General features: G+C 37.7%; 1 protein-coding gene across 7 annotated transcripts in view; it reads left to right on the top strand.

The window, feature by feature from the left end:
- Nucleotides 1–27,105, top strand: part of UNC5D (unc-5 netrin receptor D) — a 573,216-nt gene that overhangs the window by 296,704 nt on the left and 249,407 nt on the right. The window contains exon 1 of one of the 7 annotated variants that reach the window (XM_050801687.1): nucleotides 22,394–23,372. The exons of the other annotated variants lie outside the window; for them this stretch is intronic. Coding sequence (XP_050657644.1) covers nucleotides 23,285–23,372 — 88 coding nt within the window. The 5' untranslated portion in view covers nucleotides 22,394–23,284. Of the gene's footprint in view, nucleotides 1–22,393; nucleotides 23,373–27,105 lie in introns of those variants that run through there. 7 annotated transcript variants of the gene reach the window in all.

Below are 27,105 nucleotides of genomic sequence, written 5' to 3'. Positions count from 1 at the left end.
TACTTCCTCATCTCCTTTGCCTTTTGCCTTCTTGGGCCCTCCCTTTTTCTTTTCTTTAAACTGAGACAGTCTCACTCTGTCGCCCAGGCTGGAGTGCAATGGCACAATCTTAGCTCACTGCAACCTCCACCTCCCAGGTTCAAGTGATTCTCCTGCCTCAGCCTCCCAAGCAGCTGGGATGGGATTACAGGGACATGCCACCACGCCCAGTTGATTTGTTTGTATTTAGTAGAGTTGAGGTTTCAACATGTTGGTCAGGCTGGTCTCAAACTACTGACCTCAAGTGATCCACCTGCCTTGGCCTCCCAAAGTGCTGGGATTACAGGTGTGAGCCACCATGCCTGGCCAGGCCCTTCTTAACCAAGCTATTCTAAGTTGTAATCCTCTCTCATCCAACATTCCTAGTTCTTCTCCCCTGCTTTATTTTTTCCTACAGCATTTACTTGTCATCTAACACACTATATACTTGTTAACATTGAGTGCCTTGTTCCTTCCAAGAATGTGAGCTACTTGAGGGGCAAGGATTTTGTCTCTTTTTTTGCCAAGTATTCCAAACTCCGATTACAGAGCCTTGTACAGAGAAAGCACCAAAGATATTGCTGAACGAGAATGGTGTGTGTATAATGGTTGTTTACCTGTTAAACAGGTTCTTTTAAAATCCATGAAGAGTTTGCTTTCTAAAACCAAATGATGCAGTAAACTGGCCATTTTGTTTACATCCCCCATTTGTTTAACATTTTTAAGCTACTGCAAACATACACTTCACCAATAGATTTTCTAGACTTCCAGCTAACCAAATTGGAATCAATTGGTGATCATTATACATACAAGCCATGTAAGAAAACCATTGGTGAAAAGGATGGAAAAGTCCTCCAAGTGAAAAAATGATTTAATGAAGTTGTCGAATATGGCATTTCAAGGCAGAACCCTTCTACCCGGCATGACCCTTAGCTGAGTCCATTTTGCATCTCTGCAGCCACACGAACACTTGACATGCAGATTCCCTATGCAGGAAAGCATAGTTGAGCAGTTCATGTGCAACACTGCAGACCCAGATTGCTAGTGTGCAACCTTCTCTCCCTCATTAACTTGCTGCAAACGCTGTCAGCCTCCCATGCCATCACATACCCATCTGCCAGACTCTTACACAGCTAGGGAGTGAGCAAACGATGGCTTTTGAGAGAAACCTTTAAAAGAACCATTATTAGGAATGCCAAGTGATCTGTCTCTGCATGGGAGAGCAGATGGAAGTCACTGCAACCAACCAGGAAGAGTCAAAGCCCAACACATTTCTAGGCTGGCTTGTGTACAACATTCCAGTCAAAGTGGATAGTCTCGTAGTTGCTAGAAATTAGGTTATGATAGAAAATGGCCCTTTGGTCTTTGTATCCTGACCCAAGAGATGCTACTAACCAAATATACCTTTCAACATTGCTTTATGTTGTTTGAATTTAGCATTTCTCTGGCTTTTTGTGTCTGAAAATATTTTCTCTTTCCTTAGTGGCAATTCAAACATAAAGAGAAATCAACATTTTAAAATTCAGATAAGCAGGAGTTAGTTTACAGTTAGAGATTTTGAGCACACTGCTTTTGTGTGATAATATTTGAAATTTATTTCCACAAGTTATTGCACATTCATTTCTGGAGTTTTCATTGCAGAAAATTGCCAGAAGGAATGGATTTTGTCTTCTTCAGCTGGCAGAACAATTTTCCACCTGTCGCCCAAATATTTGATGAGAAGGATTATGTTGCCGGCTCTGAAAGTTTATACTGTGGATCCTTTGAAAGTGAAAGGGTCTAATGAAACTACTACCTGATATCAGAGTCCAGCTTGCTAAAGTGTCTATGAAGTTGTGGATTGATTTCCGGTGATTAGGGCAATTTCTGAAAGACTAGCTTCAATGACACAAACACACTCACATAGTTCTGAACCTGCAATATGGCACAAATGATGTTTTTCATCTTTTGTGTTGTAACTGTTTTCTTGTATTCAGAAAAACTCTTGTGGCCTTGCCAAAGATCTGAATTAATTGCCTGAAATTATTATTGTTCATCTTCTTGGTAAATGTAACCAAGAAACAGCACTGATGCATGGGTATAAATGAAATTGGCATTTGATTTCAGGTTCAAGTGATTTACTGTCTCCATTGAGTTTAATATTTCTCTCTAGTTTGTTTAGGTATATAGATGGCATAGTAAGTACAATCAACAAAAAACAGATCAGGGCTGGGTGGGGTGGCTCATGCCTATAATCCCAGCACTTTGGAAGACGGAGGCAGGTGGATCACTTGAAGTTGGGAGTTCGAGACCAGCCTGGACAACTTGGCGAAACCTCGTCTCTACTAAAAATACAAAATTTAGCTGGATGTGGTGACAGGTGCCTGTAATCCCAGCTACTTGGGAGGCTGAGGCGGGAGAATCACTTGAACCTGGGAGGTGGAGGTTGCAGTGAGCCAAGATCATGCCACTGCACTCCAGTCTGGGCAACAAAATGAGACTCTGTCTCAAAAAACAAACAAAGAAAAACAGATTTTTAAAGTCCATATGTAGGGGCGACAACCTTTTAAACTGTCAGAATAAATATAAAACTATTTTTCCTTGTTTCTTTGACTGCTTTATGGATATAATAAGTATTAATAATATTTCTGCTATCAAAAGAATTTTTTTGAAGTGTAGACTTTACCATGCCGCAATAAGACCCCTTCAGCTGACTCAGAGAAGGGGCTAAAATTCTTGGACTGGCATTCATGTCCCTGGATAATGACACCCTGACTTAGTTTTTCTATCTTAGTTTCCCCTACCCCATCAACGGTTCAAGCCCATCAAACTGAACTATTGTCTCCTGCTGGTTCCTGTCTGATTACCTAATTCCCATGCTTTTTATTTTTCATGTCATTTATCATCCTACTTATTTATCAAACTTAAATATTGCCTACCCATTGTGAGCCATCACAAATTCCACTTTCTTGAAAAAGCCTTTCATGATATATGCAGCAAGAAATGATGTCTTATTTTCCGGTCTTGGACCACTTCATAGACATTGTTTATGGAATTTTTCATGTTATATTTTTGATTCCCATCAGTTGCATGCAGATCTGGAATAAGACAGATTTGATCATGAAGAGCATTTTGTTGTATTGTTGTTAATGTGGAAATAACAGCCTTGCTCCAAACGGAATTGCCTATTTTTCTCCTGAAAATCTGTTCTGGTTTGCACCAGACGTTTGTACTTCTCACAGCTCATAAGTGTCACCTGGCTTGTCATTTGGTGGTGGTCCACCACTAGCACAGCCACGGCAGTATGTTGAGGGCTTCGACAATCTGCTAGAAGCCACTGTGTTGATCATAATCTTTCCTGCATCATGCCATCAATAGATGGAAGCCAAACAGCCTTTGTACAGGATTGGCTCAAGATGTTAGAATGAAAAAGCTGATAGTAAGTTCTTCAACTTTCCTCCTAACACTTTCTCTACTATCTCTCCCAAATTCATCTACCCAGATTTCCCCTTTCAACCTCAATCTCTGGGTTCTTCATCCTTCCTGTATCCAGCACAAGCCCCTATAGATATCTTTATTTGCTTATTTTGTGCTTCCCAAGAAGAGCTTTACCATTTTGGGTAATTGGCAGTGTCCAAGTGTATGAGGAATCCCGGGTTGAACTTGCCATGTCTTAGTTCAGTTCAGTGTTATTTTTACTTGAAAATATAGAGGCTTTGTTTTTGTTAACTAGATATATCATAAAGCAGTAATCTAAATTTGCCTGAACTTTAAGTTGAAATGGATGATAAGACAAGCGTCTTATTTGAGGTCATGCCGTTCTCTTTACTGACATTCTTAAAAACCTGCATTCATTCATTTCTGCTGTTACAATCATTTTGGTACAAGAGTTTTTAAAGCATTAATTGAAGATTTTGATGTTGTCCAGCCTTTTAATAGTTGAGAGTTTCTTCCCTCTCTTTCACCCTTTCAAAGATCCTCCCTTTAGACCTTCTCTCCCCAAAGCCACATATACTGCCCCATTTTCAGATACATGCCTCCCTTTAACTTTTCTAAGACATCTGGAATGTGTATAGAGTACCTAGACTGTCATTCAATTGTGTTCAAAGAATTTGGGAACCAGGCATATGGGTGGAAAAACTAGAAATGGTAGGAACCAATTATCCTTGCTGGTGGGATGGCCTGAAACAAAGCAAATTTTAATATGAGGAACAACTGAAAATAGGCAATATTTTTGTCATGGTTTCCTTTTGCTCTTAAAGGGAGGAAAGTGAGACCGGGAGAATGGACCCATAATTGGGAGGGTATAGTTTACCTGTTAGTATGCAGACCAGTGCTGTTCTGGAGCCAGAAAAGATTTAAAAGACCACTGTCCTCTTGATGTTAGTGTGGAGTCCTCAATGCCATGGGCTTGCAAAGCAGTTGAGGTGAGTGCCCAATTTTCAGAGTTTCCTACAGCATAATGCAAAGTATGAATTACTCGCAATGCATTTCTTTGACTTGGCTGGAGCTTTTTAAATTCAGCAGGGTTATACTGATAATGATGGATGTCTGAGTTTGTTCAGGGCTGCCATAACAAAGTACCATTGACTGGGTAGCTTACAAACAACAGAAATTTATTTCCTGTAGTTCTGGAGCTTGGGAAGTCCAAGCTCAAAGTGCTAGCAGTTTCAGTGTCTGGTGCAGGACTGCTTCCTCACAGACAGCTGTCTTCTAACCATAACATCACATGATAGAAACAACGAGGGATCTCAGAAGTGCCCCTTTCACAAGGGCACTAATCTCATTCATGAAGGCAGAGCACTTCCCAAAGGCCCCCATCCCATCTTATTATCACCATTGGGGTTAAGATTTCAACATGAATATTTGGTGGGCATAAGCATTGTTGCAATGGAATAATCAGAGATGTGGAAAATGTTTTGCCTGAGAACTTTTTAAAATACTGAAAAAAAAGTACTTGTGTATCTTTAACCTTGATAACAATTATTTACTATCAAATAGCACTGTTTTTCATATCCACTAATGTATTTTTAACAAGAGAAATAAGCGTTATTGATAACATTAAAGTGCCTTTTCTTTCACATCTCTTTCCACCTTCTTTCCCTTCCCCATTTTCTTAAAAGCGGCTCCTCTCAGTGATTTAATATCCTTCCATTTTATTTTTATATTTTAGCATACTTGTATGTACTTGTGAGTAATACATATTACATTCCTTTATGACTATGATTTATAAAAATTTACGAAAATAGAACCCTACAGAATATATCCTTCTGCAACATTTTTTATGCAACATAAATTGAATTTACATGTTGGTAGATAGATCGATGGTCCCTTCTTACTGCAGTATAGTATTCTATTCTGTGAATATGTCATCTTTGATTTATTAGATCTACTATTGGTAGACAGGTATATTGATTTTAATTTTTCTCTGGAAAACATGTAGAACATATTTATGCATTTTTTGGCTCATGTTCTAGTAGAAATTTCTATATGTTTCCAATTATTAAAAGCTTTAGGAAGAACAATTATTTAAATAATGCTGTTTGGCAGGCAGAATCCTTTACAACATGGACTCCCTAGGAAGATGTGGTCAAAGGAATTGGATGTCATTGATGTAGTAGTGCACCTCTCTGCCTCTGAACAGGGCTAAATTTAACTCATCTTAGAAATTCTCTCTACTCTACCTTTAGAAAGAATACTAGAGTAGGAGTCCAGAGATCCCTTTGGTTACATATTTGTGTCTCAGAACACAAGAGGTGGGGAATTTTTAACAACATTTGACCTAAAATCCTACTTCTATAATTGAAGCCTCATTCCCTCTTGCTTTCTCCAGAAGTAATGAAGAACAGCTACAAGCTTGCTTCTACTCTTAAAATAACTTCTTCTAATCCCATACGCTGATTTAAAGTATTTTCTTTTTTCCTTTAGCCTGCATGAGTCTAGGCTCTTTAGCCTTTTTTCTGGGGTTTCCTCCCTTAAGTCATTTGTATAGTTCTAATCAATTCTTTTTCAGATTTATCCATATCTTGTTTAGTTTCTAGGACTTAAAACTAAAATAATATGATCTTATAATGGTCTTTCTCATATGGGGCTGGCATGATTACCTCCCAGTTCTTATATATGACTTTCTGTACTTATGCTGATGCATGCATGTGTATATATCTATCCCTTTATTCAGGAAATATATATTGTGTCCCATCTGCTTAGCAGGCCTCATACATTTATAACATACCCACATGTGCACAAGCAGTACCGAGTGGCTGATTTATATTTAGTACGTGGCCCACTAGTTTGGCCAGATATGCCTCTTGATATGTTGTACAAAGGCATATTTGGCTATATAGGTATTTATTTAGTAGAATGATAAAGAGCACAGGGTGGGGGATTATTTAAAACATAAAAAAAGGTATCTAAAACATGTTATAGCAGAATTATTTCAAATAGCAAAACAAAGTAAACAACCTAAATGTTCATTGACAGATTGAATAAGTAAATCATGATATTTTCACATAATAGAATACTATAATGAAAATGCAAAAACTCAAAATACCTGCATTGACAAAGGTGAACTGTAAAAACAACACTGAGTTCAAAAAAGCAATCAGAAGAATATGAATGGCTAAGAAACATGGAAAAAAAAAGTTCAACATCCTTAGCCTTTAGAGAAATCAAAACTGTACTGAGATACTACTTCACACACACTAGGATGGCTGTAATCAAAAAGAAAGATAATAACAAGTATTTGCAAGGATGTGGAGAAAATTAAACCCTCATACATTGCTGGTGGAAACGTGGAATGGTACAGGCACTTTGGAAGAGACTTTGGCTCTTCTTCAAAGTTAAGCATAGAGCTGCCATATGACCCCCCTGCAAATTTTACACCTGGGTTATACTCTACTCAAGAAAAATGAAAACACATGTTCACGTAAAATCTCATTCATGAAGAATCATAGCAGAGTTATCCCTAATAGATAAAATGTCCCAAATGCCTATCAACTGATGAATGAAAAACAAACAGTAGTATAGCCAGACAAGGAATATTATTTATCAATGTAAAAAAATGAAGCATCAACATATGCTACAACATGGATGAACTTTGAAAATACTGTGCTAAGTGAAAGAGGCCAGTCACAAATGGTCACATTTTATATGATTCCATTTATATGAAATACCCAAAGTAGGCAAATCCGTTAAGACAGAAAATAGATTGATGGTTGCCAAGGGCTGTGGAATAAGGAAGAGTGGGGAACAACTGTTAATGGGTTCAGGATTTCTTTTGGGGCGATGAAAATGTTCTAAATTTAGATTGTGGTGATAGTTGTACAGCTCTGTGACTATATTATAACCATTGAATTGTACACTTTAAATTGGTGAATTATATGGTATGTGGGTTATATATCAGATGTTTTTATAAGATGCAATCAGAAGAATGTATGTATTCTGCTGTAGGTTTTATAAAGTTCAAAACCAATCAGCTAAACAGTATGTTGTCTAGGGTAGTATGTATACCCGTGTGATAAAACCATGAACATATAAATGAGGGAGAGACCTGAAAAAGAAAGAAAAAAAAATCCAATCCAAAGTGGTGGTCATTACCATTGAGTTTCACATGAGGTTCATTACAGAGTCATCGTGCTGGGAAAGAAAGTCCCATTTTCTTAGACTGAGTGATGGATTTATTGTCCTGCTTTGTTTCTGATATTTACAATTCATATCTAATTTTAATAAATGCTTACTACCAAAAGTTTTGTTTGTATAAAATACTTCATAATGAAATTCAATACAGCTTTCTCTTTTTTTGAAGGAGATGGAGCAATTGACATTAATGGAACAGTGTATGTTTATATTGTTCCTTTTTCACTCAAGAGACTGCTAGGGAGAGACAAAGGGTAACATCATGAAGAGATTGCTCATTGCTTTCTTAGACTAGTACATTAATGAGTCTTTGGTTGTACAAATATGAAATGTTTTGGATTAGAAAAAAGAGGGAATGCATTTTTTTTCCAAAAAATGTGAAGTTTTAAAAAACTTTTTTGAAAGGGAGGAGGCAGCGGAGGAATAGATGTGAACATGAGATGTGAGAGAAAATAACAAAGAAGAAAACGAGTGGGCATATTACTTTTATGAAAATGAATATCTGATATTCAATGTAAAATATGTTTTCCTACCACTTAAATGGCTTCCAGTACTCAGGATGTTAAATTAATCCTGCTATTCAACAAAGACTTTGTGTAATAAGTAAGTCAGGACATTTTTTTTTTTTTTAATTTTTAGGAAATCAGGAAAAGGACCATGTTTTAAGAGTGGTTGACGTGTGACAGAGAAACAGTGTCTCAAATAACATAAAAAGATAACTGATTAACTAATGTAGAAGTGCATAAATTAAACAAAAACAAAAACAAAACAGAGTCCCCAAAATTCTGAGACCTCTAGGCTTCTGCCTCGTAAGCACCCTGTGGAAGTTACAAGCAGTTAGTTGATTCTAATGCTGTAATTTCCAGCCCCATGATGGATTGTTTGGTGAGAATTTCAACTGAATCTTAAAAGATCATATGACCCTGGGTTAGAAGATTATTCTCCCATCCAAAGTGTTCCTAGTGACCTCTTTTATTTGTGTTTCTATTTTTAGATACCCACTTTTCAAAATTGTTAAAAGGTTACATGATATTTTAAGTATCTGCTCTAAGGTTGTTATGGGCTTAGCTAAATTGGTTCTCATCAGCATTAGCACCTTAATGAACACATTCTGTATAGCCCAGCCGTAATCAGAACGTTTTTATAAATTAGAGCAATGAGCCCAAACCACATGATGGTTTGTGCATCCAAAGTCTTAGATTTCATAACACCATAACACCGTGCTCCCCATCAGCAAACATGATATACAACACCGCCTGCTCATCCTACTATCTTCATAAAATATCTAGTGATTCTAAAAGTAACATTTTTAAAAAAATTTTACTCTGGGAGTATTTTGGGGATAAATTCTGTTACAATGCTTTAGATAACTGGTGTCATCCTTGGATGTCTAAAATCTGATTTGGGGAATCACTTTTCTAATCAGTTGTGCACCCACTTAGCAGTAATCTGATCTAAACTCTGTTCTTGTCTTTGATGAGCTCTCATGTGAAGCCACAATCTAAATTCCCTCAAAGATAAATATTTCATTTGCCCTTTTTCTGATCAGAGGAGCCCTCACAGAACTCCAAGGGTTTATGAAGATGATTACAATGAGCTTGTGATTTCAAGCAATTGCTGAAATGCCTTGGGATATTTTTACCCTGTGAACTGTTTTCGCAAAGAGGAAGTTTCATCTAGAAGAAAAGCAATCATTTAAGGCAACTTTGGGTTTAAATGTCAGATATTTTTTCACTGGAATCTCTGCTGTATGTTTCTACCATACATACAGCACAACTCTTAAGAGCTGTGTTTCTAGAACCCTAACCTCAATTGTACTATTAACTACTTCAGTGAACCTAGACAAATTACTAAGTATCTAAGAAGATACTCATCTTGTTTATAAAACGTGAAACTGGATGACCTCTATTGTCTCTTCTAAGCCTTAATATGTAATGATTCTAAAAGTAGATTTGGACCACTCTCTTCCTTTCTGTTTTTTCCATAATGAAGACATCCCTAACATTCATCTAAAGATTTTTTCTTAAGCACTGTTTTCTTCAACCCACAACATAATATGATTTGTACCCTTGCTCTGAAAACTTGCTTGAATAAGCCTGATTAACAGCATTTGCCAATCAATGATTATCTTTGATATCCAACAATACAATAAAGCCTATTACATGGATCTAGATGTATATCTTTCTTCAACTGTTTTTGTGATTTAGGAACCACTTTTTTTTTTGAGACGGAGTCTCGCTATGTCGCCCAAGCTGGCGTGCAGTGGTGCGATCTCGGCTCACTGCAAGCTCCGCCTCCCGGGTTCACGCCATTCTCCTGCCTCAGCCTCCGGAGTAACTGGGACCACAGGCGCCCGCCACCACGCCTGGCTAATTTTTTATATTTTTAGTAGAGACGGGGTTTCACCGTGTTAGCCAGGATGTTCTCGATCGCCTAACCTCATGATCCACCCGCCTCGACCTTCCAAAGTGCTGGGATTACAGGCATGAGCCACCGCGCCCGGCCCTGGAACTACTGTTTTTTGTTTTTTGTTGTTTGTTTGTTTGTTTGTTTGAATAATTGCAATGGTACCATTGTATTATATATAGATTTTTGTTTTTTGTTTTTTTGAGACTGAGTCTTGTTCTGTCGCTTAGGCTGAGTGCAGTGGTGCACTCATGGATCACTGCAGCCTCAATATCCAGGACCAAAGCAATCCTCCTAACTCAGCCTCCCAAGTGGCTAGAACTACAGGCACATACCACAACATCTACCTAACTTTTTATATTTTGCAGGGACGGGGGTCTTACTACGTTGGCCAGGCTGATCTCGAATTCCTGGACATAAACAATCTTCCCACCTCGGCCTCCCAAAGTGCTGGAATTACAGGCATGAGCCACCATGACTGGCCTGTTGTATTAGTTAATCTGCAACATTAATTCACAATTTTAAAAAGCATCTATGCAAAGACATCCTGATATAAGTAGATAATTTTCAAGAAATGACAGACCTGATTATTCCCTTGAAGGTCATGAGGATAAAATCGAGTTGAAGTTTCAGAGCAACCTAAAAGTCCATTTGTAGCCTCTGAAATTAGGAATGTGCTCTTTTAACTAACTTTTTTGTTTTAATTGTGCAGAAAAGCGATGTGTTACTTCAAAGGTATTTAGTCATAGTAAAATCCAGTTTAGCTATTTAAAAAGAAAATCTTCTTTTCTCTCCCTGCCCTGGAGTGTTCATGAAGAGTCTACAAATATAGTCCCTTATTTTGTGTGTGTCCCAAATATAACTGGCATAATTATCTTCATATTTGGCTCATTAAGCATTACATTTTTCTGTGATTCACTGCAGTGTGACACTGGCCCAGCAGTGAAATCATTCTCTGTGATACAAAGGGAAAAAGCCCGATTTTGTTCTAGTAGTTTTACCTTTAAGTCTATGATTACCAATTGAGAATGTTGCTTTGATGTATAATTAATCTCACTGAAGTCTGCTGTTTTCTACTTTCTCATAGAAAACTAGGAATCTGCATTTGTGACAGGCCCAGACTGTCCACCAAACCCAGACTGTCCACCAAACCCAGGGTCCACATTTATCTTGAAGGCTTACATTGTTCCCTGCAGTCCTGGGGAGAGTGGTACACTTTCCAGAAAGTGGCTCCCTGAGTCCTTGGACACTGCAGCTATAATAATAGTGGGAACTGACCTCATCCATCTTGCCTGTTCTGCATATAGTCACTGCCTCAAAAGCATTTAGTACCTTGAAAGCCAAGCAGATTCCTAGATCACTGGCCTCTTCCACCTGAGCTGTAGTTGTCATAATCGTTTGAGCTGGGATTTGTGTGGAGTAGAGGTAGGGACTACATTCACAGGGTAAAATGGAAGACCAGTAAATTGTTTCTTTTTTTTTTTCTGTTTTTCTTTTTTCTTTTTTTTTGCAATGCTAACATTTTAATCTCTCCAGAATTATTTCCAAGCACTTTACATATTGAGAGATAAAGAGTTCATTGTTTTCCCCACCTGAAGAAAATCCTTCTATTTTCTGCCATCTAAGAAAAGAGATTAATTAACCAGGAGGGATACATGCTTATCTCATATATACTAGTTTTCCCTGAGTATTCAAATGCCTCCCCCGATTTAAGAAAATGGCATATAAATGCCCAGTGTGCTTCAGTAATTGCATCCTTTGATATATCTGATCTTTGGGTACCCTCCGTGTCTCCATCTGCTGCAGGCACACGGTCTTCCTCCTTGACCCTGTCTATAATGAAAGCGTAAATGACTATTTGTATCCATCATGGGTCAAAAGTTTCTGTGCCTTTATTTCTGCTCTCGTCACGTTTTATAATGGGGTTCTCTACGTAATGGAATGTCACTTCGAAAAAAAGATTTTTAAAAAATGACACCTGTCGCTTGTACTCCGATACATCAAATGGTAAAAATTGTAGGCTGGCTTTTTGGTTACGTTTGTTTGTTTGTTTGTTTGTTTGTATTTTTGTTTTTGTTTTCTTCTCCTTGTTCCAAATTGAGACGTTTATGATTTTCCCTAATCCCTTTACCTTCAAGTACTTCCAGATTGATTTTCTTTTCTGGCCAGTGCTGTATATAGCAGGTGATCCAGTAGGGATTGTTTTTATTTGAATTATTTGTGTGTGATAATCATTGTATTCCAGAGTTCCTTCCTGAAAGATGGGCATCTGTCACAGTCAGTTCAGACCACTATAACAAAAATTCTGTAGACTGGGTGGCTTAAACAAGAGAAACTCATTGCTCGAAGTTCTTGGGGCTAAGTCCAAGATAAAGGTACTAGAAGATTCCCTGTCTGGTGAGGGCCAGCTTCCTTGTTAGCAGATGGCTGTTTCTTCTTTGTGCTCTCACATAAGGGAGAGCAGAATGAAAAGAAGCTCTCCTGTTTCTCCTGTTTTCTTTTTTTTTTTTTTTTTTTTCTTTTTGACTCTCACTCTGTCGCCCAGGCTGGAGTGCAGTGGCATGATCTCGACTCACTGCAACCTCTGCTTGCTGGGTTCAAGCGATTCTCCTGCCTCAGCCTCCTGAGTATCTGGGACCACAGGCACATGCCACCACACCCAGCTAATTTTTATATTTTTAATAGAGACAAAGTTTCACCATATTGGCCAGACTGGTCTCAAACTGCTGACCTCAGGTGATCTACTCACCTCAGCCTCTCAATGTGCTGGGATTTACAGGCGTGAGCCACCACTCCTGGCCTTTCCTGTTTCTTCTAAGGGCACTATAATCCTGTTCATATGGTCACTACTGTCATGACCTAATTAATTTATAAGGGCCCCACCTCCTAACACCAGCGAATTGGGCATCAGATTTTCAACATTTTAATTTGGCAGTGGGAAAGGGGAGGATACAATATTTAATCATTGACAATGCCCAGTTAAGTTTATCGTGAATTCTAGAAACAACTGGTTATTTTTATAGTTGATATAATATATAATCATTTGTCAATGCAAAAAAGTAATTTGTAGGCCTCAGTTTTCTTTTGTAGTTTTACATCACAGGAATTATATAATATTATAAGGAGGAAATGGTAATGTAGCATTTATCTAGAGTTTTTTTGATGAGCAACTCGTAATGGTGTTTGTCAGCTTTCTCTGACACTGTTGTGCCATTGTTTCCATCATACTGTCCACTTTAAACACTGTCTAAACATGGATTTTAATGTCTTTTAATGACATTGTCTTCATATGGGAGTACTAAGTGTGCTTATTTCTAATTTGCAGTTATGATGTTAAATTCTAACACTAATGTGACATCAACTATAAACACCATCACTGGTATCCTGTTTGAGAAACCTTGTGTTGATAGTTCTAGATGTACTTAAAGATCAATTCAAAATAAGTTACGTTTACTCTGGTCTTCTGCTGGAGAAACTGTGGGTTGATGATTCTAGATTTACTTCAAGATCAATTCAAAATAACTATGTTGACTCATTTATATAAAATAGTATCCAAAAAGTATTCAGGGCCATTTTTAAGTAAAGGTACCACAAAATAGGTCCTTCCTGGGATATACAGTGTCCTTTCTCTAATATTTGAAATGTGCAAAGATACTACATTTGATCAAGAAAGCCCTGTAGTCAAACGTGTTTTAATATATATTTGGGCTACAAAAAAAGATTGAGAGATAGAAGAAAATACATACATATATAGTGCAATAATATCAACATCCATTTTTTTCTTTCCCTTTCTATGCCTACTTACCTAACACGAAAATTTTGAAACTCTCTGAACTCCCACATATTTGCTCTGGAAGTTACCTCTAAATGTTAGGGAATGCCTCATTCCTCTTAGGGCACACTGACCCATTTGATTGATGGTTTAATATCTTCCCCCAAAGTACCAAGTAATGTTGGTTGTTTCTTTTAATTTCAAAACCTGTACAGTAGTAATACAGGCCATTAACGATCTCCTGATCCAGACCCTGGGTGCCAGCAAAATTAAGTGCTTGCTGTAAGCCACGGATACCTGCAAGCTATCAACCTATTGATGATAAATAGCAAACTATAATGGTCTAGCAATATGCACGTGATTGTCTGATTCCTATTTATTTGTACATGGAGGTAGGGTGCTGAGATAACTACGTAATTAAATCACATAATGCAATTAAATTTACTCTGTTAGAGTGCTCTTCTCCCCCCATTCTTCTTGCTGACAGTATGCATACCAGGCTTCACCCCAGTGCAACTAAGCTGATTAGGTATACTAAGCAGCTTAAGTATGTAATAGACTTTTTGTTGTTGTTGTTGCTGTTTTTTGTGTTTTTCTTTTATTGGTTTTGTTTTTTTTGTTTGTTTTTGTTTTGTTTTTAAGCTCCATAAGTCAAATGCCAAAATCTCGAGGTACAACAGCAGGTCTTCCAGTGATGTACATAAAGCTCTTTACCAAACACATGATGGCAAAGACAAGTAGCCTTAACCCTTCAAGAGCATCCAGGTCTCTAGAATTGGCTACTGGGTTGTAATGTTAGATATTGCTTTGTAAGGAAAAAATATGTAAAATATTCAGGCTTTTCCTGGAGTGCCATTGAGTAGACTGGGCTCTTGCTCTAGCATTTTCTCCCTCACAAACAAAAAGTAATAATAATCTACAGGATGCGACTCTATCTCTGCTTTATCCTTCTCCACCCATCCCTTAATTTTTCCTTAATAATAATATGCTATACGATATCCTATTATAGACTGAGTGCCTATTATATGCCATACATTATCCAAGTTTATTTTCATGTAGCCACTGAATGCACACAATAACCTTGTGGTTTGATATTCTCTTTCTACCTGGAAGAATATAGAAGGTAAGGTAAGTTAGATATCTTGTCTAAGATCACACAGCTAAATAATAAGAAAGCTTGGATTTGAATCTAGCTCTGTCTTAACTCCAAAGCCTACATTTGTTTCCCTGCAGCAGATTGCCTCTTGATAAAAAATATCAGGAGGAACAATATTTTGTGCTTCAAATACAACTTGGTATAAATCTGTTTCTGACTGTGTCTAGCATTTTCTCCAAGGAGGATAAAGAAATTAAGCCCCCTCAGTTGTACAAGTTTCACATCCCAATCAGATAACTGTCAAATCAAATCAGGGCACAGCTTCTATTACTGGACACTGGTACCATGTGGTGTATTGTCAATCTTGACTAAATACCACATCCCAGCAGGCTCAACTAAATCTGTGTATTAGGAAAAATAACAAAGGAATTAAAGGATTTCATATGAGCATCAAAACTTCATCCTCATATCAATGTCTTAGGTGATTTCCAGAAGAAGGACTTTGTTGTGAAAAGGTCATCTCATTAAACTGAAAACAAATCCCATTTCTTTTCCTTTTCTTTATGAATCTTCCACATAAAGCATTAATTTCTATTTTTATTTTTTAAAGATGTATGTTATTCCCTGCACAAGACCTGCTTTTGTCTAGAGATACCCATTCTGGTCAAAATTCTGTTGCATTTGGGATAAATTCATCTCTTGATTGCTGTAATCCAAAATTCTTTTAAAAATATGATCACGAATGAATTAATGAATTGGAAGAAATAACATAAAAAGCAAGGTGTGACTGGGCATGGTGGCTTCTGCCTGTAATTCTAGCACTTTGGGAGGCTAGAGGTGGGCTAATCACGAGGTGAGGAGGAGTTCGAGACCAGTCTGGCCACTATGGTGAAACCCTGTCTCTAATAAAAATACAAAAATTAGCCAGGTGTGGTAGTGTTCACCTGTTGTAGTCTCAGCTACTTGGGAGGCTGAGGCAGGAGAATCTTGAACCTGGGAGGCAAAGGTTGCAGTGAGCCGAGATCGTGCCACTGTACTCCAGCCTGGGCAACAGAGCGAGACTCTGTCTCAAAAACAAAACAAACAAACAAAAACAAGGTGTTATTGGTATCATTTAAGATCTTGATGCTAAGACAATGAAATATATATATTCAAATTATGTTTTACTTCTTTTTAGATATTATAGAGCCACATTCTCCTTAAAATTGTAAAACATAAAATTTAAATGATAAAAATATAAAGAAAGAATTCAGAAGGTGAACAAAAATAGTGGAAAAATATGGTTTAATATTTTGCTAGTAATCAGAAAGTATACATTAAGCAATTAATATTATTTTTATCCATTAACTAACAAATATCTCAAAGATTATGTTCAATGCTGGTGAAGATGAGGAAAATTGGTAAGCTGCTATAATGCTGGTGCCCATGTCAATTTGAATACTCCTTTTGAAAATAAATTTAGGGCAGGATACGGTGACTCATGCCTATAATTTTAACATTTTGGGAGGTCGAGGTGAGAGGATCACTTGACACCAGGAGTTCAAGACCATCCTGGGCAACAGAGAGAAAACATATCTCCATAAAAAGTGAAAATAATTAGCTGGGCGTGGTGTCACACATCAGTAGTACCAGGTACTAAGGAGGCTGGGATGGGAGGACCACTTGACCCTGGAATTCGAGGCTGCAGTGAACTGTGATGGCACTACTGCACTCCAGCCTGGAGAAGATCTTGTCTCAAAATAAGTAAATAAATAAAAATTAAATAATAAAAATTTAAAAAGATATCTGCTAATGCATCATTTGCACTCAGTACATTTTATTGCAAAGATCATGGTCCACAGTATTTTTTCACAGATTTATTTATTTATGTTTATTTTTAAAAAGAAATTATTCAACACAAGTAAAGTCTCAGAGCTATTTAACCATTGGTGATATAAATAATGAAGGGTCTCACATCCTTTGCTTTCATGGAACCTATAGTCTAGATATACATAATATACATGAATAATTACATACATGAATAATTGGGCATTGGTATACATGAATAGTTGCTTAGTCGTGTGAAGTATTATGGAAGGGCAAAGAAGAGGAATGTAACCAACCTAGGATTTAGGGAACTCTGGTAGCCTTACATAAGATGTGTCAACTAAACTGAATCCAAAGGAGGAGAATTGGCTATAAGCAAGAGAGGGGGGACATTTGTATCATGGGGAAGAAGGAAAAGCATGCGTGTGAGCTCCAGGTGAAGAGCACTTAGATACCTAAAAGAAATGAGTGGCAGTCCCTATAGCTTCCAGGTGGTGAAGTGATTAGACATTGAAGCTGGTGATAAATACAGGGACCACATCATGAAAGGCCTCGTCAGTCATGATAAATATATATACACACACACACACACACACACATATATATATGTATAAGAATTTTATTCAAAAGACTAAGGAATTTTATCCAAAGGATTAAGAACTTCAAGACAGAATGACATATTTGAATTTGCATTTTGGAAAGAGCATTCTGCTTTGCAGTGTGTAGGAGGGATTGAAGGAGGGCAGGCAGAAGAGAAAAAGGATCCATTGTAGTCATGTAGGGGAATGATGGTGGTGACTCAGACAAGCATAGGAAGAATGAAGATGAAGAGCAATTGCTCAATTTGAAGGATACTTAGGAGAGGGAATCAATGGGGTTTAGTGATGAATTCGATATAGGGGATGAATGGAAGAAAAGTAGGTGATACCCAAGATCTAGCTTAGGGAACCCAGTGAATCCCAGAGCCATTATGAACTTTATGGAATGTAGGCCAAAAAACAGTATTGGGGCCAAGCAATAAGTCTGTTTGAGGCATAAAAGTTTGAGGGGTCTTCAGGACATTTAAGTAAATATATTTAGAGGCAATTTTATGTGTAGAATTGAAGCTTCAGAGAGACAACTCTACTGAAGATATAAATTTGGGTATGATATAGATATGTGGAGGATTATAGTATCAATATAATACTAAAATTTGGATATAACCAAATATTAAATAGTAAAGAAATAGATCAACACTGACACACCTGCAGTCATTAGAATCAGTTTTATGAGGAGGTAATACCATGAAAAAAATGAGATAACATATTACAAATATATGTGTGTTCTATGTATACAAAACCAACCTATTAAGTATACATCTGAAACAGATACTAGAATGAATCATATCGAATTATTAATAGTATTGGTCTTTGGGAATTTGGTGACAATGGGTAAGAATATTTTTAACACGTATTTGTATTTTTCTATAATTTAGTATAAACCATACTTTTCTATAATATATCATAAAATGTTAACTATGTTTTCAATTTTACTATATCGGACTGTAGAATGTTTACAAGTTACAAGATCACCATAAAAGATACTTTCCAAGATTTTGGAGGGTAAAATTTCTCAACAGAAAATAACACAAAATTTAGTTGTCAATTTAATATTTCGTGTTCCACCAAAACAAAATCGGCATGATGAAAAAAAGTGCTGTTCTGAATGTCAGTGCAAAGAGGTTTTTATCCTGTGCCTGTGACTCAGAACTTGTTGGCAAGTTGTTTAGCCTCTGAGAGCCTGGATGACTTCTAAGATAGGAGAGTTGGTTTGAATTTTCCCTAAGGTGATCTTCCACCCTATTTTGCCTGTGTTCACATCACGTACCAAAATTTACATCAAACCATGTTCCAGTCAAATCAGCTAAATGAGATATGCAGCTAAATGGCCACAGTCTGAGATTTTATGTGACCTGACATCTAATAGGAGTGTACTTCTTTCAAAGAGAATTTAATGTTTGTTCCTTACAGTTTCGTTTTCCCTCTTTTGTTTCTTCTTTTTGTCATAAAAATATTGAAAATCCTTGCTGTATTAGTGTGCAGAACATAAAACATAAAGCTCTTCCTGAAAGGTAATTTTCCAGGAGTGAAAAATATGAGAATGGTATTTGATTGTTTAGTTTTCTGTCATTCAATGTTGCATTAAAACAACCATTTTTCCATAACTATGAATGGCCTCACTCTTGAAAACTGTCAGTTACAAATGAAAAGCAGTAACACTTTGAAAGCAAAACCTTTCCCAAATCCCACTAGGTTTTCATGAATTTGAAAATTTGTCAGTGGTACATGTTCATACACAAATGTATCCATTGTTGGGGGAGGAATTAAACAATTTACAAACTCCGTCTCCATATTCTCAGCAAGATATTCCTTTTTACATCTTAAAATGAATAATTGTTATAAATCTTATAATCTTATTCTTTTTCATTTTTTCCTAAATACATTTATATTTTGTTTTTCCTTGATACGTGGATTTTAATACACTAAAGTTAGAGACTATGAAGTGAAAGCTAGAATTGCCATAGTTTAGGAAGCCTTTTATATTCTTTCACTAAAACAGGTGTGTGTCTGTGTGTGTGTGTGTGTGTGTGTGTGTTTCCTGGTTATGTGTTTATTCTAGAAACCTAAAAATAGAGAAAAAGCAAAAAACTTAATACAAACTTGAATTACTAACATTGCAGGACCCAGAGAAAAACACCTGGACTCAATTTGACATCTTACTTCAGTCTCTTTGAATAAACTGTTATGGGAACAGGTGTCTCCGGTTAAATCACTGTATGTTTCCATTAGGGGACAAAGCTGTACCTGCCATCATAACTGGTGTAGAATCTCTGGCTTAGATCTAATTTGAGAGGCCAGTTTTGGAGATAACTGAAGTGAAAGCTAAAATGATGGTTACAAGTTAACAATCAAAGAAAAACAAAACTTTCCCTTGTGGCCCTCTTGGGAAACAAGTCACCTGTGTTAGTGTGGCTGAAAGAATAACTGTCCTGTGTATTAGGACCAGCACGGGTTCTCCCGCATTCAAAGTATGCAGAGCTGAACTGGTCTTAGGGCCCGTGCTGTAAACCAAGACAGCTTTCTTTCTATAATCTGGTGGTTACTCTGTGTCTGCGTCTCTGAAAGTTCCTAGTTCAAGGCACGCAGAAAGGAGAGATGTTAGAATTGCTAACAGAAAAACTTTAAACAAATTAAATTTAACCGAGTTGAATTGAACAAAGAACTGTTCACGAATCAAGCAGTCCTTGAACAAAAATAGGTTTAGAGAGACTACACTGCCACGTGGTCAAAGAAGATTTATGGACAGAAAAGGAAAGTGACGTTTAGAAAACGGAAGTGAAGTTCAGAAACAGCCAGATCAGTTACAGCTCAGTGTTTATCTTATTTGAACACGATGTGAACCGTCGACTTTAGGCATAATTTAAAATAGGAGGCAGCTTTAGTCTAAACTGAATTTAACAGACCCACATAAGACCAATGGTTTAATAAAATCTCAAACTCTTTAAAATGTGCATTCTAATGAAGATGATATTTAGCTCTACCTAACTTTTCAAGTTCCTTTCCATGTACTCGTAGCACGTAATATTTCAGCCATCCCACACTCCCTAAAATTTCTCTCTTACCTTTTAATCTCTGCACTATTGGAATACCTTCTCCAACTTGCTCACTTGGTCAGCACATTGATCCAGACTGTGATGAGGGATAATCTTCCCTGTGATGCCAGCCATAAACCCTCCCATGGACAGTTAGGCTCTCTCCTCTGTACCTGATGACACTTTGCATATACTTCCAATTTACTGTAGGCATTCTTGTCATAGATTTGTTACTATTTATCTCTATTTTTAGTCTGTGAGCTCCTGGCAGAAAGTAACTGTGTCTTAGTCATCTTTGAATCCCTAGTACCTGGAACATTGTATAATCTTAGTAGGCATGCATACATGTCTATTTAAAAAAAAAAATGTGTTAAATACATTGAATGTATTAAACTGATAAATTGGAGAATAATGAATGTGCTTTTGTAGGGTATACTGAAATTTGAAGTTCTTTAAGGAACTAAGAATGGCTCTTTGGTTTCTTTGAATGTGTCTTAAGCGCTGTTTCCCATCTTTCATTCTGCAGGATTTAAGATCTGCTCAATAAAATAATATCTTAGTCATATATAAGATTTGCACAGGTGAGGTGAATGATGCAAATGCAATGATATAAAATATTTCCATTTTTATTACAGGTTAGGAAGAAAGAATAGTTTTTAAGTTAAAAATAAAAAACTTTTACTGGGGCCTAGGGAAAGAGTCTGTATTTCATAAATTGCATTAAATATTTGGTATGTAAAATTCTGGCTGCTGTTCTGCATTAAATGGGCGAAATGCATCCTCTATCTAATTAAGTAACCATATGGAGACAAGTCACATTTACATAAACAAAGGCAGAGAGCCTGGCTCTATTGTATTCTCTTTTAGATTATGTAACTTGGTTTTCCTGCTATGGCTTTCTGCTCTGAGTTGCACATTGCGGTGGACCAATACACTCACAGTAAATGAATGGAAGTTAAAGAGCTAATTCTAAGGAGCCTTACTCTATTTACATATTGCAGTGAGAGGGTCTCTGGAATATTATGAAATCTCCTATGCTTATTAACTACTCGCATATTAAAGCCAATAGTTTTGGGACCTGGCCAACAGGAAACCCATTGTGTATTAGCCTGCTTTGCAAGATAGTCATGTGCCTGGTGTACAGTGTAACCATTTCACTGTATGTTTATTGAATAAGTGCTTCACAGCATGTGTTCAGAATTTTTTACCTAACAGAATTTTACTAATGTAGCTACAGGGAGCAAATTATAAAGAAGTGTTATAAGCAAGGGTCCATATCACTAAGATTCTGAGATGAAAATGACAATAGCAATCAGAAAATCAAATTATAAATGTTAGGATAAATTTGGGGATGGCAATCATAGGGATGATAATTGTAATTGTTTCCTTTTTATGCTATTCTTTGTCCACACAGTGATGCTGCTGAAGGTGGTGGTCATGGTGCTGCATAATATGTATGTAACGTTTAACCACTTACTCTATTTTTACATATATTTTAACATCACAAAACACCAACAGATTTTAGTCATCCATTTTTGTGGATGAGAAAAATGGAACATCAGGGTTAAATTACTCACCCAAGGTCACAGAGTTAACGCACACTTTATCAGGGTATTTGATTCTCATGTAAACTTCTTTAGTTTTAGCAGATTTAGTCTTTGCTTTTTGGTGTGGTTCCTGTTTACACTTTGAAACAAATACCTGTATAGTGAAAAGACAAGCACACTTTGGAGACAGAAAGGGAGAAAAAAAGTGATATGTATTTCAAAGTAATATCCTCTTAAGAAAAAAGTATACAAATAATTTAGAATGTCTCAAAACCTCTTGATGCTCAACTTCACTTAATAATCCAATGGATCAGGATTTTATGAATCCCAATTTTGGATGACTGTGGGCCCCGTTGTGCCCAATTACATTACAAATACAACACATCAAATGATCAAATATTGGCAGTTTATTATGGTTAACCCTAATAGAATGGCACTGCCTTTGGCCGAGTTGTTTTTCTTGCTAACGTTCACCACATCCTTATATTTTAATTGGAATTTTAGTTGTTAAATATTTCTGCTTTAAAAGAAACATTTATTTCTAAATGAAACACAGAAAAATTCTTATTATTTTATTCTCAAACAATGATTCTTTGTCTTCTTTATTCCTGACTTTGGTGAGCATGTCTAGTCAGTTAAATATAGTTAGTAGAACGCTAGTTCTCAAAAATATTTATTTTCTCAAGGCCTTCTTTGGGAAGGGTTCCTAACACACCCATCCTGACCTGGAATCGCAGTCCAGCTGACAGATTAACCAAATGATCTTTAAGGTAAATGTCACACTTATTGTAAGTGAAGCAGTGACTCACAGATAATGTGTGTTTCTATATCATCTTTTGGTTTTATGAACTGCACCCTATTACCCTACGACAGGCATTCACTAAATTAGAGTATCAGACTTGTAAGAGTCTATTCCTCTGAAACAAAATGGAATTCTGAGGTGGCTGGAATCAGAGACCTGCATTCAAGTTCTGAGCCCACCAATTACTGTCAGTGCAGCCTTAGACAAGGCACATAATTAAAGCATCTTCTCAGTTGCACAGTGACACCCACCTCGGAGAGTTTCTGTGTCTCTTAAATGATCAAATCCATGTAGAAGACTTATTACCACAATCTGTAGTCACTTGGTAAATGGCAGCTCTTATTTTGACTTTCTGCTAACGGAGTTTCCACGTTCCTTAGCCTACCAAGGTTCTTTCCTGAACAGCTGATGGCATTAGGATTTAATTAAGTGAAGCTTGGAGTGCTGGCTTTGTGTAAGAAGGAAGATGCAGCTGTATCAGTGAGGAATGTTTTCTGTCACAACAGACAATCTATCAGTTGCTTTAAATAAGTAGGGATCATAAAAAAAAAAAAAAAAAAAAAAAAAGCTGCAATATATTATCTGGGGGTGGATGATCCTGGTGTTAGTTAAAGCTCTCAGTGATGTCTGTGCTGGAACTTCTGGATTCCTGTTGGACTTTTCCTCCCGAACTTCCCCAGGTAAGTCAGGAACAAACAGGAGAAAGGACAATACCAACCACACCTATTTTTTTTTTTTTTTTTTTTTTTTTTTTTTTCTTTTAAGACAGTCTCTCTCTCTCACTCAGGCCTGGTATGCAACGGTGTGATCTCGGCTCACTGCAACCTCCGCCTTCCGAGTTCAAGTGATTCTCCTTCCTCAGCCTCCTGAGTAGCTGGGATGACAGGCGTGCGCCACCACACCTGGCTTATTTTTGTATTTTTAGTAGAGACAGGGTTTCACCATGTTGGCCGGGCTGGTCTCAAACTCCTGACCTCAGGTGATCCCCCCACCTCCGCCTCCCAAAGTGCTGGGATTGCAGGCATGAGCCACCACACCTGGTCACACCTATTCTTTATATCAGGGAAATATAAGCTTTCACAGAAGCCTCTGTTTATGACTCATGTGCTAAACCAGTGTCACCTGACCATGCTGACCTGCAAGTAGGTCATCTGAGTCTGTTATTTTTCCAGCCTCTGCTGTGAATGTGGTATGGAAGGAGGCAGATGGCTGGATCAGTCACCAGCCATTTGTCCGACCAGAATTTAAAACTTTTCTCTGAATTATAAAGTGGAGTTGTGGCATATGTGTTGAGATTATGAATAAATTTATCTTGAAGGAAAAAAAGCATTCATGCAGTCTTGCGTAAAACTATTAAAGTAAGTGACCTCTTGTCACCCTGTCCCAAAGAATAGAATCTGTCAGCAATTTATAAGCCCCTTAAAAGTTTCCACTTCAGTTCCTGTTCGTCTTTCTTTCCTAGCCTTCCCTTTTACTGAAAGAATTGATGATTTCCTGAAGAATTCAGTTCAAAACTACTGGGCAGGGCTGAGCATGGTTGGCAAGTGTGGGTTGGAGAGGCAGGGAGAGAGGTGACTGACTGCCCTGTGGGATGAAGAAGGGTGTCCTCCCGGAGAGGCAGCCTGCTGAGGGGAGGAAGCCCTCTTGCTGGAGGGAAGCCCCCTGCTGAGCTGGGCAGGGCTTTGCTGCACCAGGAATGAAAGCCTGACCCAGTGTGGAACTTGGGGTGTGAGAAGGCGGGGCGAGGTACAGGGATAGGCAGTAACCACTCCCAGCACCTCACTATACAAAGCAAAAAAAAAAGAAAAAAAAGATTCTTCTTTTCACCTACCTCATTTGTTAGACGGATACAAATAAACAGTGATATGTATACAAATATGTACCTACAATCCCTCACCTTCCCACTGCCACTCTAATAAATCATTTTCCTTTGTTTCTTATTTTCATGGATCCCAGCCCTTTTTATATTTATTTAATAATAAAAATGTAATGTCACATTCTACCTTTTTGTCATCCTCTGAATGCTAACTGATTCCTTTTTCTTTATTGATTTCTGGAACAGGGTCTCTCTCTGTCTCTGTCACCCAGGCTGGAATGCCAGTGGTGTGATCTTGACTCACTGGAGCCTCTACCTCCTGAGCTCAAGTGAGCCCCCCGACTTCAACCTCCCAAGCAGCTGGGACTACAGGCATGCACCCAGCTAATTTTTTTATTTTTTAATTTTTTTGTAGAGAAGAGGGTCTCACTATGTTGTCCAGGCAGTTCTCAAACTCCTGGGCTCAAGTGGTCCTCTCGCCTTTGCTTCCCAAAGTGCTGGGATTACAGGCATGAGTTGTGCCTGGCTTAAGATTGATCCTTAAGGGGGATCCTTGGGTAGCTAGGACAGTTACCCTCAGGCTTGTCCATTCCACTCTCCTGCTCTTTCAGATGCAGGCTGAACAGGCTACTTTATCTAAAGGACATTTATTAAAATGGGAGAAGGGGAACCTAACTGCCTGTAGATCTCTCTGTGTTTTGTGAGTTGAATGGTTAAAACTTGATCTATTACATGATCTAGTGCCTTTACTTATTTGGCATTTATTTATGCCAGATAAATAGACATATTCATGCCTCATTACTAGTAAAGCAAAAATGCTTCATTCAGATTGCACGTCTGTGCCTGTCTACTCAGCCCACCACTGTAAGTTTGGGTATATATTGTTTATCAAGTGGCCCTTTTATGAATTGAACAATGAATTGGACAGAACTAAAGCCTCTAATGGGAGTGTAAGCAGTTGATGTTCATATAAAATCTTTTAATACTTTTGTCATTTCCTCTAACGTATGGATTTACAAAAGCCTGCGGGGACTTGGTATTTGTTGAAGATAGAAATTTGCATAAGCATTCAGTAACAAAACAATATGTGATTTATTTTGTGAAATCCATTTTAAATACAATTAAAATACTTTTTAAAAAACTACATCTGAGATTCTACCCCAAAACCCTGCTTACTTCCTGTGACATATACACATTTTATTTTCTGACTTTATTATACTTTTGACATAAACTGTTTGCCCTTAGTTTTTAGAATATTTGCTGTACGATTTTTTTATGCTGACAATTACTTGAATGTGAGTTAGCTTTTCCATTGCAAATACATTTCAAGGCTTATAGTCTCTTAAACTCTTTGTTATGTGAGGCTGTTTTTCCTCCTCTTAAGCTGATGTATTTAATGGGAAAAAAAATCTTATTTGGAAGAATCAAGTTATAGTTACGTTTAATTTGTTCCAGTGGCAAACTGTGCATGTGTGTTCCCAGTCGTTAGGAGCCATTTACTAACTTGGTGTCTTTTATTTTCTTGCTTATACAAAATACCTCTTGAAGTCTGAGCCTTTGTACCTCTTTTTACTTTTAAGAATTCCTCCTGTAGTTCTGAAACAGAACATTACTCTTTTTTTTTTTTTTTTTTTTTTAATTTAGACAGAGCCTCACTTCACTCTGGCGCCCAGGCTGGAGTGCAGTGGCAGGATCTTGGCTCACTTCAACCTCTGCCTCCCAGGTTCAAGTGATTCTGCTGCCTCAGTCTCTCAAGTAGCTGAGATTACAGACACATGCCACCACGCCTGGATACTATTTTTATTTTTAGTAGAGATGGGGTTTTGCCATGTTGGCCAGGCTGGTCTCAAACTCCTGACCTCAAGTGATCTGCCTGCCTAGGCTTCTCAAAGTGTTGGGATTACAGGCGTGAGCCACCATGCCCAGTCAGAGCAATACTCCTGTTTTTAATGAATTAGGTTTACCATTGACAGTGCTTTCTGATTTGGGTTCTTGACTTAAGCATGAATAGCAAGAGGCTCTGGTCACAACTGCATCGATGGCATGCAGAAAACCAGGTAAGGCCACAAGATGCACCCCTTTCCCAGAGTCTTTTCAGAGAGTTGGATCTGATGGGTGAGTGCATTAGGCGGGGTTCTCTAGAAGGACAGAACTAATAGGATAGATGTATATACAAAGGGGAGTTGCTTAAGGAGTATTGACTCAGGATTACAAGGTGAGGTCCCACAATAGGCCATCTGCAAGCTGAGGAGCAAGGAAGCCAGTTCAGGTCCCAAAAATTGAAGAACTTGGAGTCTGATGTTCAAAGGCAGGAAGCATCCAGCATGGGAGAAAGATATAGGCCAGAAGATCAACCAGTCTAGTCTTTCCACGTTCTTCTACCTGCTGTTATTCTGGCCACACTGGCAGCTGATTAGATGGTACCCACCCAGATTGAGGGTGGGCCTTTTCAGGGTACAAGATGCCACTCTTCCTTGTCCTATTCACTGTGCTCAGCAATCACATCCTCCTGCCTTTGATTTTGTGGCAGTTTCCTGGGACTTAAGTCTTTGCTCACTCTATGAAGAAACAGGGAAGTACAGTTTTCCCTCCTGCAC

The sequence above is a fragment of the Macaca thibetana genome, chromosome 8 (genome assembly GCF_024542745.1).
Source record: "Macaca thibetana thibetana isolate TM-01 chromosome 8, ASM2454274v1, whole genome shotgun sequence".
Lineage (NCBI taxonomy): Eukaryota > Metazoa > Chordata > Mammalia > Primates > Cercopithecidae > Macaca > Macaca thibetana.
This window is presented reverse-complemented; position numbering and strand designations above follow the sequence as displayed.